Consider the following 12,963-nt stretch of genomic DNA (forward strand, 5'->3'; position numbering starts at 1 on the left):
GTGATGGGGGCAGTGGTGGGATTCAAATAATTTAACAATTGGTTTTCTGCCCTAATGATTTCTTCCAAAAACCAGTTCACCAAACTACTCAGAAAGTTAACAACCGATTTTCCCGAGTGGTGGTTGAATCCCACCACTCGATAGAGGGTTTTGGCAAAAGGTTGTTTGAAAAAGGTTGTGGAGAATCTCTCCCATCTCAGAGTGAAATGATTTGAGAGGAGTAGATTACAAGAGAGTAAATTGTTTGTTCTTCTACGCAATGAAAGCAATGCAATCATGCTGGCAATGGGGGAAAAGGCAAGCAAATGAGAGGTTGCCTACATAAAGGGCTTGCTTTTTCTCCCTACCCATCTCTCAGAGCAGAGAGATTGGAGAGAAAGAGATTTCAAGGGAGTACTGTAAACTGTTTGCATGGCATGTCCATTGCTCCTAGTCTCAGGCTGTTGGCAGTCATACTGCTTTCAATGCGTAGAAAGGCAACAGCTTAGTGTCTTGCAATTCTGCTTTCCAATCTCTATGTTCTACAAGGAAGGGGGGGGGAAAACTTAAGCCGGACACAGGATGTGTGTTAACCGAAATGGTGATCACATGAATACAGCATGATGCAAAAGTGGTAAATTCTTGTAAAGGGCCTGTAATGCTATTTTTTTCAGCACCATCATAATTTGGAAGAGTTACTGAACAAATGGTCAGGAAGTATATATATATATATATATATGACTGTGCAGAAATGGACAGATTAACCCAAAAACTCAAAAATAAAGAAGAATCAAAATATTATGAAATCTGGAAAAAAGTTTATGACTGGGTAGAGACAACGAAAAAACAAAAACAAAAACAATAATAATAATAATTTATTAGATTTGTATGCCGCCCCTCTCCGAAGACTCGGGGCGGCTCACAAATGGTAGTAAATAAACAAGATGTTCTTAAAATCATTCCGAGATACAAAATCAAGATCAATCCAATCTGACTTTAGATTAATTGTATGATAGAACAAATGTGTGACAACCGCTGATACCGTAATATTGATATCAAAAGGAAAAAATAGAACTGTTAGGTCAACAGTTCAACGGGGAGGGAGGGGGAACTAGGGGCAACTCTGTATAAAGTATCTTAGAATTTAAGCACAACAACCATACAAATAATAATTATACTCTGAAATGATATAATATGTAAAATACTATATATCTGCTCTTTTTTAATCTTTGTAATAAAAATTATTTTTAAATAGAAAAAAAAAGAAAAGAAAAACTTTGCAGTCAATCTTCACATTTGCAATCTTTGCAGGCCTGGGGAAGAAAGGAAAGCTGAAATAAGATCAGCACAATTGCATTTTTACTTAATGGCCTTGCTTAAAACCAAGTTGCAGTTCTCGATTGTTAACAGGTCTATCAGAGTTTCCAGCAGTATATTATTTTCGTTCTGAACGTTGATTTAAAAATCTCACAGCTATCTGTTAAACTTGCTTCGTAATTCTGTTATATTAATGACCTTATATAGAGCGCTGGTGAGATCACATTTGGAATACTATGTTCAATTCTGGAGACCACACCTACAAAAAGATATTGACAAAATTGAACGGGTCCAAAGACGGGCTACAAGAATGGTGGAAGGTCTTAAGCATAAAACGTATCAGGAAAGACTTAATGAACTCAATGTGTATAGTCTGGGGGACAGAAGGAAAAGGGGGGACATGATCGAAACAGTTAAATATGTTGAAGAGTTAAATAAGGTTCAGGAGGGAAGTGTTTTTAATAGGAAAGTGAACACAAGAACAAGGGGACACAATCTGAAGTTAGTTGGGGGAAAGATCAAAAGCAACATGAGAAAATATTATTTTACTGAAAGAGTAGTAGATGCTTGGAACAAACTTCCAGCAGACGTGGTTGGTAAATCCACAGTAACTGAATTTAAGCATGCCTGGGATAAACATATACACATCCTAAGATAAAATACAGGAAATAGTATAAGGGCAGACTAGATGGACCATGTGGTCTTTTTCTGCCGTCAGTCTTCTATGTTTCTATGATTAAATAAATATTGTACAGCGTGTAATTTCTTTGACTTCATTGAGAACAGACATGTTACATGTGGCTGTCAGAGACAACGTTCCGAGGAAGCCAAAGAAAGGATGTAATATGCCCAGGCATTTCTTGTACTTCAACAAATACAAGACATGTCTAATAACGTCTCTTCTCCAGCTCAGGACCCTTCATCACATCCAAATTGCTTTTTAGTTTTACAACCGTAGCTTGCAGTGTGTTACCAGTCTCAGTAATATTGCACATTTTCTTTCAGGTGGGGTGGGGGGGACCCATCAACTATGTGTCACTTGGGATGAGATTTCAGAAAAGCAGCTTTGTCTCTTAACAAAAAATGCAAATGGATGGGAGAAGAGGGTCATATCCTTTAAAATCCATGAGTCCACGGAGAAGGGCAGCATATGTGTCCAATTAATAAAAATCTCAGGAATCTTTATGTTAAATCACTGCACCGGAGGCTGCTTCAGTATTAACAGGTTTATTTCAGAAGACTTTACGTAGAACAGTTCTAACAATCAACTCCTAACAAGGGCAACGGCTAATCCGTTGCCCTATTTATACCTTTTCTTAACGCGGGAAACTTTTTCTGACAACCGTTTATTTTTGGCGGCAATCTAAACCAAGCCGCGTCTTAACCAATCAGTGATTTTTCCCTTATTTCTTTTAAACGAACATAACACTTTATAAACACATTTGTTCATTTATAAAAACCGCACTATTGGTATGATGTAGGTTTTTTTTGTTTTTTTGTTTTATGCTTAATAAAGGAGCATCCACTGGCCTCCAAAACCCCACCTTATTCTTTTTTCGGGGAATTTAAACATTCAGATCTTTTTTTTAAAAAAAATAGAATATCCATTTTAAAATTAGAAATGATGGGGTTTTATAGAAGTTACAGCTGGAGCTAATTATATAAACCAGAACATTATATTAACTGAAAAAGCTCCGTATGTTAATGTTTTGCTCATGATTTCAAGTCATTTGCATCAAGAGACAACAGAGAAGAAAGCTACATATAGGGAATACTTGCTGCTTCTCCTGCATTCAAGTGAGAATCAGTCATGATTTCTACTGAGACAGGAAGGATTAGATAAATTGCCCTTTTGCCAAATTTCAGATTACTTCTGTTGAAACTGGCAAGCTGGTACATTGATTGATTGTATTTATATGCTGCTCACTCCGAAACGGACTCTGAGCGGATAAACGTAATAAACATGTTGGAAAACAAAACGTGAGATTTGGCTATGGAATCTCTTCCTTGGAATAAAGGACCTGCATTCAAGTGATCATATTCCAGCTCCTCTTCGTTATAGGACTTGTGCTCATATCCAGTTTGGTCTTCCTGAGAACATTCAAGGGAAATTAAAAACAAACGAACAAAAGATTGCCATTCAGATGGCTTTCCCAAAAAACTAATGTTTGCTGGTGAAAATGTGTGACCGAGGATACACTCTCTTTCTTCCTGTTTCATAGTTTGGGGTTAAGATTTGCACTTGCCTTCCGAATTCCCCTCTCCTGGTTTGTTAATAAATGAGTTTAGTGAGTTTCCTCATTGGATATAAAGGAAATGGTGATATAATCCCAGGTAGGGTCTTGGAAGTAAAGTCAACGAATATTGCCCTGCCCAGGTGGACCAGAGAAGAAATATGACCAGGTGAGCTAATTCTAATTTATTGTAAAGCTACTTTAACAGAATATGGCATATCTGAAAGTACAAATCCCTCACCATCTCCTTTACAACCTGAGAAGCTAGAGATGTTCTTTCTGTGTCTTCTTCTCCATCCTTTGAGAGGTTTTGGGCTACTCCATCTCTTATCTGGTCCTTTCCTAAGCAGCATTTTTTCACCCTGTCTCTCAAGATCTTTCTCATTTCCCATTACAACATGCAACAAATGAAGGGGAATAAAAAAGCAGGTATCTAAACTGAACCAGTTTATTAAGAACATTTTTAAAGCCCCACTTTTGAATCTATACTCCCAAACATCATCACAAATTATCTCTACACTTCTCAGTTGTTGCTTAAATTCCTTTTTTTTAAAATTCTGTGTCTGTGATGCATTTCATCAAGTAACATTTAGTGATGAAATTTCTGCTTACATTGAATAAAATCTGTATTAGTATTGAAAATCTCCAAGCATATTTATTAAACTGATAAACTTCTCAGCCCAAAATAGTGATTCTTTAGAATTAAGCTTCAATGTAATAAGATAAGCAAACACATGAAATACAAACAAATTCTGCTGGTGTTTTGCCAGAGTTACTTCACTTTACATTAGACTACAGAAAACCAAAGCAAACAAGAACTCAAGCACAAAATCTTTTCAGAGATTGAATTTTTACATCAGACAACTTAACACATTTCTCCTAACATTCCTGTCAGGGAAAAAGCAAGCATTTCACTTTAGTATCTGCCTGACATTAACTCTGAAGGTTTCAAAATGAAACAGGGATTGCTGGAATTAAATAGACCATTGATGTTTTCTTTCAAGGGTATATAAAACTGGGAGTGGGGGAGGAGAAAAAATGTAATGTTCCAAAGGCTATAATTTTGATTTCTCTTTAAGCTGTTCATAACAGAAAATGTATATGTACAGTACATTAGTTCTTTGGGGCAAGAAATGTAAAATCAGTGGAGCTAAGGATAGCATGCTGTGTGTGCGCGCGCAAACACACACACATATGTATGTTGAGTAATGGCAGAGTTTTGTATCCTAGTGTTTTGCATTAAAGAAAATGTCTTATAATATATAGATTCCGTGGTCATTTATCAGGCCACAATCTAAACAGACTAAATTGATTCTAAGAGGAATGGCAGTAATATTTATGTTGAGGTTTTATGGATCTGTCAAATCTAGTGATTCATTTCGCTCCTTGAACCATGGTTTCCAGTTTTTTTTTTATTAAAACAAAATCTTGACATGGCTCTAAAATTGTGTTTCAGGAATAGTTTAGGGGGGAAATCCTGTATTTCCTCTTTGTGTCTTTCAACTTCTTATATGAGATAAAGTAATGAAAAGTTGCTTCTTTTGTATTTATTCATTCATACAAGTTATATACAGTGTTCCCTTGATTTTCGCGGGTTCAAACTTTGCGAAAAGTCTATACCACGGTTTTTCAAAAATATTAATTGAAAAATACTTTATGGGTTTTTTCCCTATACCATGGTTTTTCCCGGCCGATGATGTCATATGTCATTGCCAAACATTTGTTTGCCTTTAATAAATATATTTTTAATAAACTTTAATAAATAAACAGAGTGAGTAATAATCTAAATGGTTGCTAAGGGAATGGGAAATTGCAATTTAGGGGTTTAAAGTGGTAAGGGAAGGCTTGTGATACTGTTCATAGCCAAAAATAGTGTATTTACTTCTGCATCTCTACTCCGCGGAAATTCGACTTTTGCGGGCGGTCTCGGAACGCATCCCCCGTGAAAATCGAGGGAATAAATAAATAAATAAACACTGTATTTCCAAAATAGAATAAGAGCAAAAAATTCAATCTGATATTATTATTATTATCCAATTTAACAGAATGACTCCTAGGAGTGACTTTTCCCCAACTATAGAAGACTATATTCTTTTCCAAACAGCATTCCTATCTGAATCTTGCATTTATTGGAAGTTACTCCCTCAAGCCAGCTAGGTTCATTTCAGCATTTTATTATGCAAGCATATGGAAGTACCTTTAAACCCATCCACCCACCCTTAAATGATGGTATCCAAAGGGCTAAGCCAAAGGGAGGATTCTTATTTCTGTTTGAAACAGGAATCAAACTGGCCTCAGATAAAATATCCAGAATGTATCTTTTATCATATGAACCTGGGGTTTTATTAAAGTCAGCAACGTTTTGCTATAAATAACACAGCAATGTTTGTACATTTTTGGAGCATTTGCCAAAAAAAATTCCCAAAGATTGCAAGAGGTAAAGTGCTTTTTAGATAAATTGACAAATGCACTCTCCCTTTACCATCTGGTACAAGAACCGTGTTGAAAAGAAAACAAAGTTAAGATGGCATTCTAGTAGATCCTGTGAAGTTTGGCATCCTAGCAAAATCCACCCAGAGTTATATTGAGGTAAGATTGATAGAATAAATGGATGGATGGACGGATGGATGGATGGATGGATGCTGTGAGAATGAGATAGGGGCAAATCTGAGAGATTCCTCTAGCTTATTTGCAAGGCATGAGCTCTGGCAAATGATAAAGCTCAAGAAATAAGTTGAATTAACACTTAATTTAAGAATTATTGTCCCAGCTTTTGTTTCTGCTTTTAAGAAACTTTAAAGTTTCTGCTTTAAAGTTTTAAGAAACTTTAAAGAGCCACAGGCTTCCTTTGCTCAGTCCAATGTCTTGGTGCTGACTCTTTCTCCCAAATGGTTTAGAAACACTATCATGGCTACATCCTCCAACTGAGGCAGGGTTGATGGCTTCCCTAAAATAGAGGAAATGGAGTTGAGGTTCTCCCTTTTAGAGAAAAAAACTGAGGTTCATCATACTCTGCCAGAACTCTACTTGTAGTAAAGATACTTTAGCAAGTAATAGCAAATAGTAAAGGTACTTTAATACTTTTCCAGTCGTATCCAACTCTAGGGAGCAGTGCTTCATCAAAATATTTGAAAAAAGAATTGTCTGGAAATATTTCTATGATCTTCTGGCCTGCAAGGACAGAACGTGTTATCTTCCCAATGAAGTGATACATATTTATCTACTCACCTTTGCATGCTTTTAAACTGCTTAGGTGGGCAGGAGCTGGGGCAAGTAATGGGAGTTCACTCCATCACAGAGTGCTTGGGTGTCAAACCTGGGCTGCCAGCTGTCCTGCTGACAAGCTTATCATTTTTAATCACTGAGCCACCGTGCCTCCTTAGCAGTAACAAAACATATAATAGCATGTGTTCTGCCGGTGTGTTTCAACCGCCCATAATTACAGGGTAATTAGTCCAGGAAGACACACACCACACGATAAAAGGAAAACCCAAATGTTTTTATAAACAGAAAAACAGAAACAGCTCCCTTTTTAAATGTCAAAGGGATTTTCTGGTACACACAAGGCACAGGTTAAATGCAGTCCAATTGCTCACCCAATAACTGGGAAATTGAGTCCAATTCAAAAGTCCAGAAAGTCCACACACAATCTTGAACAGCACAAAAACCACGATCTTGACGAAACAATGATAAACTGCCATGAGGCTAAAACACCAGGTTGCACTTTTATCTGTACCACTAATTACAGCAGCCCCACCCAACCACAGGTGGCCTCATTTTCTCTTGTAATAATCCTTCAGTTGTTGTCGGCTATGCATCACTCTACGCATGTGTGCATGTGTCATTAATTCTTGTTCAGAATCCAAGGATGATACAGATGATTGATCTCCTCCTGGGCTGTCTGCCAAACTCCCCTCTTCCCTGTCACGCACGCTTCCTTGGTCAGAGGAGGCTTCGTCGGCAGATTCCATCAGGAGCAAAACAGGCCTGCAGCATGTGGATGTTTCCCCCACATCCACCTGCACATTCCTTGGGGCAGGAGCTGGGCCAGAGCTAACCACAACAAGCACGTAAGCAAAACTGCACTTCGGAGCTTTCCCTCAGTAGCAACGATCAGCATGTTATTAAATTGGATTAAATTGATAAGCAGAAATACTAGTTATGGCTAGTAACTAATGGGGGGGGGGATGCCCACAAGCATGATGAATTCATTGGGTTTTTGGGCTTTCTTCAATTATGAAATGAAGTAGATAGAACACAAAGGAATTTCCCAACACAATGAGTAAATGGAGCTTTGGAAATTTATCTTCCAAGAGCACATTCAAAGACAAGGCTGTATGACTGATGCTGATGAGCATCACTCAAAAGGTAGAGCAGAATCACCCAACACGTCTTGCACAAAGGAGGAAAAAAATGTAACATTTTCAGTAGGTTAAATAGGTGAATACAACACTACCTTCAATTTCACATTATCTTCTGTTTGGGGCATAAAAATGGATAAAAATGATTTATTTAAACCATAATTGGGTACAAAACGAAGAGAGCAAAGAAAGGTCAATGAAACATCTGCTATTATTAACTATTCCATTTGGATAAATATCTAGATTCCAAAGCTTATTTTTGCAGTGTTAAAATATGATGTGAAAGAATACGATTTATTTACCTGAAAAGAATTCATCCAGCGAAGAGAAGGAGGCAACGAAGCATTGCTCTGAGATAGTACCAATAGAAGTTCCAAACAGGTTTTTGATGGAAATGTGAGAGGAGAGACCCCAGTATCTTCTCTCCATGCATCAGCAAGACTGAAATGAAACAAGAATTCTGTTACCTGTGAATGTAATATGCAGGCAATTTAAACTGGAAAACAATAAATGTTGCTTATAAACAGGTTTAACTACACAGAAATAAAGCAATGGATATACTGCTCTCTTGTTAATAATTGTTCAATTACTTAAGCAATGGCATGTGATCATAAATGCAGAATATAATAGAATAGAATTCTTTATTTGTCTTTGGTGCATATGCTTTCAGTGTACATAAAAGAAAATATACATTTGTCAAGAATCATGAGGTAGAACACTTAATGATTGTCATAGGTTGCCAATTTGAGCCAAGGCCCACTATAAACTGTTATTGATGGTATTTAAGGCCCTGTGCTCAAACACGCCAAATTACTCGGCAACCTAGTTATTTTGGTATACACCATCGAGGGACTTATGTTCGGCAGGGAAGGGATCAGCAAGAGGGGAAGACATTGGAGAGATTGGGAATGTTTTTAACAAGTTTTGTGGTTTTATTAGTTGCGTTTTAGTTAAGTGTGTGTATTGCCTACCGTCTGTCTTCGGTAGTTGTATATGGCTTGCTGTTATTCACGTTGTTAAAAGGGCATTATAAATAAAGGTTTATTATTATAGGGGTCAAATAAGCAATGAGGAAACAATCAATAATAATAATAAAAATCTTAAGAATACAAGCAACAAGTTACAGCCATACAGTCATAAGTGGGAGGGAATGGGTGATAAGAATGATGAGAAAAACTAGTAGTAATAGTAGTGCAGACTTAGTAAATAGTTTGACAGTGTTGAGGGAATTATTTGTTTAGCAGAGCTATGGCGTTTGGGGAAAAACTGTTATCGTGTCTAGTTGTGTTGGTGTGCAATGCTCTATAGCAACGTTTTGAGGGTGGGAGTGGAAACAGTTTATGTCCAAGATGCAAGGGGTCAGTAAACATTTTCACAGCCTTCTTTTTGACTCATGCAGTATGCAGGACCTCAGTGGAAGGCAAGTTGGCAGCAATTGTTTTTTCTGCAGTTCTGATTATCCTCTGAAGTCTGCGTCTGTCTTGTTGGGTTGCAAATCATATTTATTTTTGTATTCCATTTATAGGAGTAGCGAGCTACATGCAATGAAGGCTCTTAAGACGTCATCAATAAAGTTGTTCATCAGAAAGAGAAACTGACTTGAAGGAGACACTAATACTTCAATTTTCAAGTATGATTTAAAATCTTTTTTTAATTGCTTTTCTTGTTGAACAAATCATTTTGTTAAAATTCATAAGTTAATAAAGGGCCCAAAAATACTGGATGGAGACCAGAGCAATAAGAAATGATGAATATGGAGCATAAAAGAGAAGCAAATCAAAGGCATGTTAGGACGTCTTTGCGACTTCTGGGACAATGGCAGGTTGGTTAAAAGAATGGCACAGCTTGATAAAATAGCCTGTTGATTTTCAAGAGCTGTGATGGTGCAGTGGTTAAAATGCAATACTGCAGGCTACTTCTGACCACTGCCGGCTGCCTGCAATTTGGCAGTTCAAAACTCAGCAGGCTCAAAGTTGACTTAGCCTTCCATCCTTCCTGAACTTGGTAAAATGAGGACCCAAATTGTTGGGGGCAATAAGCTGATTCTGTAAACTGCTTAGAAAGGGTTGTAAAGCACTTTGAAGCGGTGTTTAAGTCTAAGTGCTATTGCTATCTTGTAAATAATAACATTCTTTTGTATTTCAAGCATATAATTATTATTTATTTATTCATTCATTCATTCATTTATTCATTCATTTATTTATTGGATTTGTATGCCGCCCCTCTCCGTAGACTCGGGGGGGCTAACAACAGTAATAAAAAAACATCATATAAATCCAATACTAAAACAACTAAAAAACCCTCATTGTAAAACCAAACATCCCTACAAACAAACATACCATGCATGAATTATAAAGGCCTAGGGGGAAAGAATATCTCAGTTCCCCCATGCCTGATGGCAGAGGTGGGTTTTAAGGAGCTTACGAAAGGCGAGGAGGATGGGGGCAATTCTAATCTCCGGGGGGGAGTTGGTTCCAGAGGGCCGGGGCCACCACAGAGAAGGCTTTTCCCCTGAGCCCCGCCAAACGACATTGTTTTGTTGACGGGACCCGTAGAAGGCCCACTCTGTGGGACCTAACCGGTCACTGGGATTCGTGCGGCAGAAGGCGGTCTCGTAGATATTGTCATAACTGTGTAAAGAATGAAATGCTGTAGCTAAGAAGATACAACTAGGGCACATATATCCATGGTTTGGGTTTCAACAAAAACATTTGATATTTGTGGGAAGATAGGGAGAGAAGAGTGGAATGAGTTCAGTTCAAAAGCATCGAAGGATTTGTAATTCTTCCAGGTTTTAGGAAAGTTTTTTTAAAAAAATGCTGTTATTGTTACTTCAGCCACTACCAGCTGACAGGGTAAAAATGATATTTGCTCCGATGGAGTACACAATGAAAAACATCCTCCAAGTATTTGTAAATTGCTTACGCCTCAGCCAGATCCTTGAGGTTTACATGAGTTTATATGCTGAACCCTTTGATTAAAAATGTGTTTGTATTCACCATACTTGGGCAACCTATCCTGCGCATACAATCCCTGCAGAGTGATGTATGATGACAAATCTCACTTCTTCCAACAGCAGCTCATTATACAGCTTTCTGGAGCATGCACTGATGAATAGAGCCCCATTATGGTGGGATGTCAAGAGATTAAAAACCAAAACGTATCAACACTTCTGCCTCTGTTAAAAATAAGCTAAGGCTGACGTTATGAAATTCATCTCCCTCGGAGAAGTGTCTAGCCCAGAGGGGTTGCTAACAATAGTGCAATATTATGAAAGTTAATTACTACTACAACAGAGTGAGTATGCTTTCAAACTTCCCAGAAAAGAATCCAAGCTGGTTAAACAAACAAGAATCCCCAGGCGAATGGAAGAAGATGGAGAAAATGCTGGACACGATGAAAGTTTCCCATTTATCTTGCTGGGGGAAGTAGGAGGTATAAATCAAATCAGATTTTATGTGAATGCTTTTCCTGTGGGGTTCAGATTGCCCCAATCCAATTGGCCAAAAAAAACCCTTTATTTCTTCTCTCTGGCTTCAAAGTCAGAATGCGAGGGCAGGGGTAGGCAAAGTTGGCTCTTCTATGATTTGTAGATGTCAATTCCCAAAATTCCTAAGCCAATCATGCTAGCTCAGGAATTCTGGGAGTTGAAGTCCACATGTCATAAAAGAGCCAACTTTGCCTACTGTTCTGCCGGCGTGTCCCAGCCGCCCGTAATTACAGGGTAATTGGTCCAGAAAGACACACACCACACGACATAAGGGAAACCAAAAGTCTTTATCAACAGAAAAGCAGAACAAACTCCCTTTTTAAATGTCAAAGGGATTTTCTGGTACACGCAAGGCACAGATTAAATGAAATCCAATTTCTCACCCAGTAACTGGGAAATTGAGTCCAATTCCAAAGTCCAGAAAGTCCACACACAGTCTTGAACAGGGAAATAGCAAAACCACAATCTTGGTGAAACTATGAATCAGATAAACTTCCACAAGGCTAAATCAGCACGCTGCTCTTTTTATCTGTACCACTAATTACAGCAGCCCCACCCAACCACCGGTGGCCTCACTTATCTCCCGTAATAATCCTTCAGTTGTTCTCTCCTATGCATCACTCTCCGCATGTGTGGGTCTGTCATAAATTCTTGTTCAGAATCCAGGGATGATAAGGAAGATTGATCTCCTGCTGGGCTGTCTGCCAAACTCCCCTCTTCCCTGTCACTCACGCTTCCTTGGTCAGAGGAGACTTCGTTGGCAGATTCTATCGGGAGCAAAACAGGCCTGTGGCATGTGGATGTTTCCCCCACATCCACCTGCACATTCCTTGGGGCAGGAGCTGGGTCAGAGCTAACCACAACACCTACCCCTGTGCTAGGGTAACCCACTGAATGTGTTTTGTCATGCATTGTTTGACTGTTTTGATGAGTTGATTATTTTTATTGGTCATCTTTTTTTGGCTTTTTTGCTGTTGTTGCTATTTTCATATGTAGGTTTCTGTTTTGTTACTCACCCAGTTACTTGATTAAGGGAGTGGGGGAAAGTTTTCAAAATAAATAAAATAAATCACTGGGTCAAAATGACAACAGAGCTACCCTTGAATTTCTGAAGAAGATATAAAGGTGATATTAATTATAAAGATTTAAGTTATATGAAGCTTTTCAAGAGAGAACCTAGAAAAAAGGAGAAATTTCTTATCAATGATAACAATTCATCAGTGGAACAGCTTGCCTCCAGAAGCTGCAGGTGCTCCATCACTGGAAGTTTTAAAGAAGAGGTTGGACTGCCATTTGCCCAGAATCTAATTGGATAGTCTTTTAATTGAGTTGGAAGCTAATTTTAGGTACCTGATTTGGGGGTAGAGGAAATAAAATGGTTTTCTGAACATTCAAAATCAAGGAAAAAATTCTGAGGGATGTGAAAGGTTACTCTCTATTTGGAGAAAATTGAACGGTGCCAATAAATAGTAAGGGAAAGTTTGAATTAGCTTCAAACATTCTAATGGGGCATTACCTTCAAGAAAATAGGAACCACAGCAGAAGGGAAATGAGGACACAATGAAACTACACTGAACACTGA

The 12,963-nt window shown here is 38.1% G+C and overlaps 1 protein-coding gene across 4 annotated transcripts in view; it reads right to left on the minus strand.

Annotated features, from left to right (window-relative positions):
- Nucleotides 1-12,963, minus strand: part of UBE3D (ubiquitin protein ligase E3D) — a 90,533-nt gene that overhangs the window by 20,886 nt on the left and 56,684 nt on the right. For 2 of the 4 annotated variants that reach the window (XM_070733131.1, XM_070733133.1), the window contains 2 exons: nt 8,194-8,332; nt 6,413-6,477 (listed from right to left, as the gene is read on the minus strand). In XM_070733131.1, the coding sequence (XP_070589232.1) occupies nt 6,442-6,477; nt 8,194-8,332 (175 nt within the window). In that variant the 3' untranslated portion in view covers nt 6,413-6,441. Of the gene's footprint in view, nt 1-6,412; nt 6,478-8,193; nt 8,333-12,963 lie in introns of those variants that run through there. The other 2 variants (XM_070733132.1, XM_070733134.1) reach the window with 1 other exon arrangement.

The sequence above is a fragment of the Erythrolamprus reginae genome, chromosome 1, assembly GCF_031021105.1.
Source record: "Erythrolamprus reginae isolate rEryReg1 chromosome 1, rEryReg1.hap1, whole genome shotgun sequence".
Classification (NCBI taxonomy): Eukaryota; Metazoa; Chordata; class Lepidosauria; order Squamata; family Dipsadidae; genus Erythrolamprus; species Erythrolamprus reginae.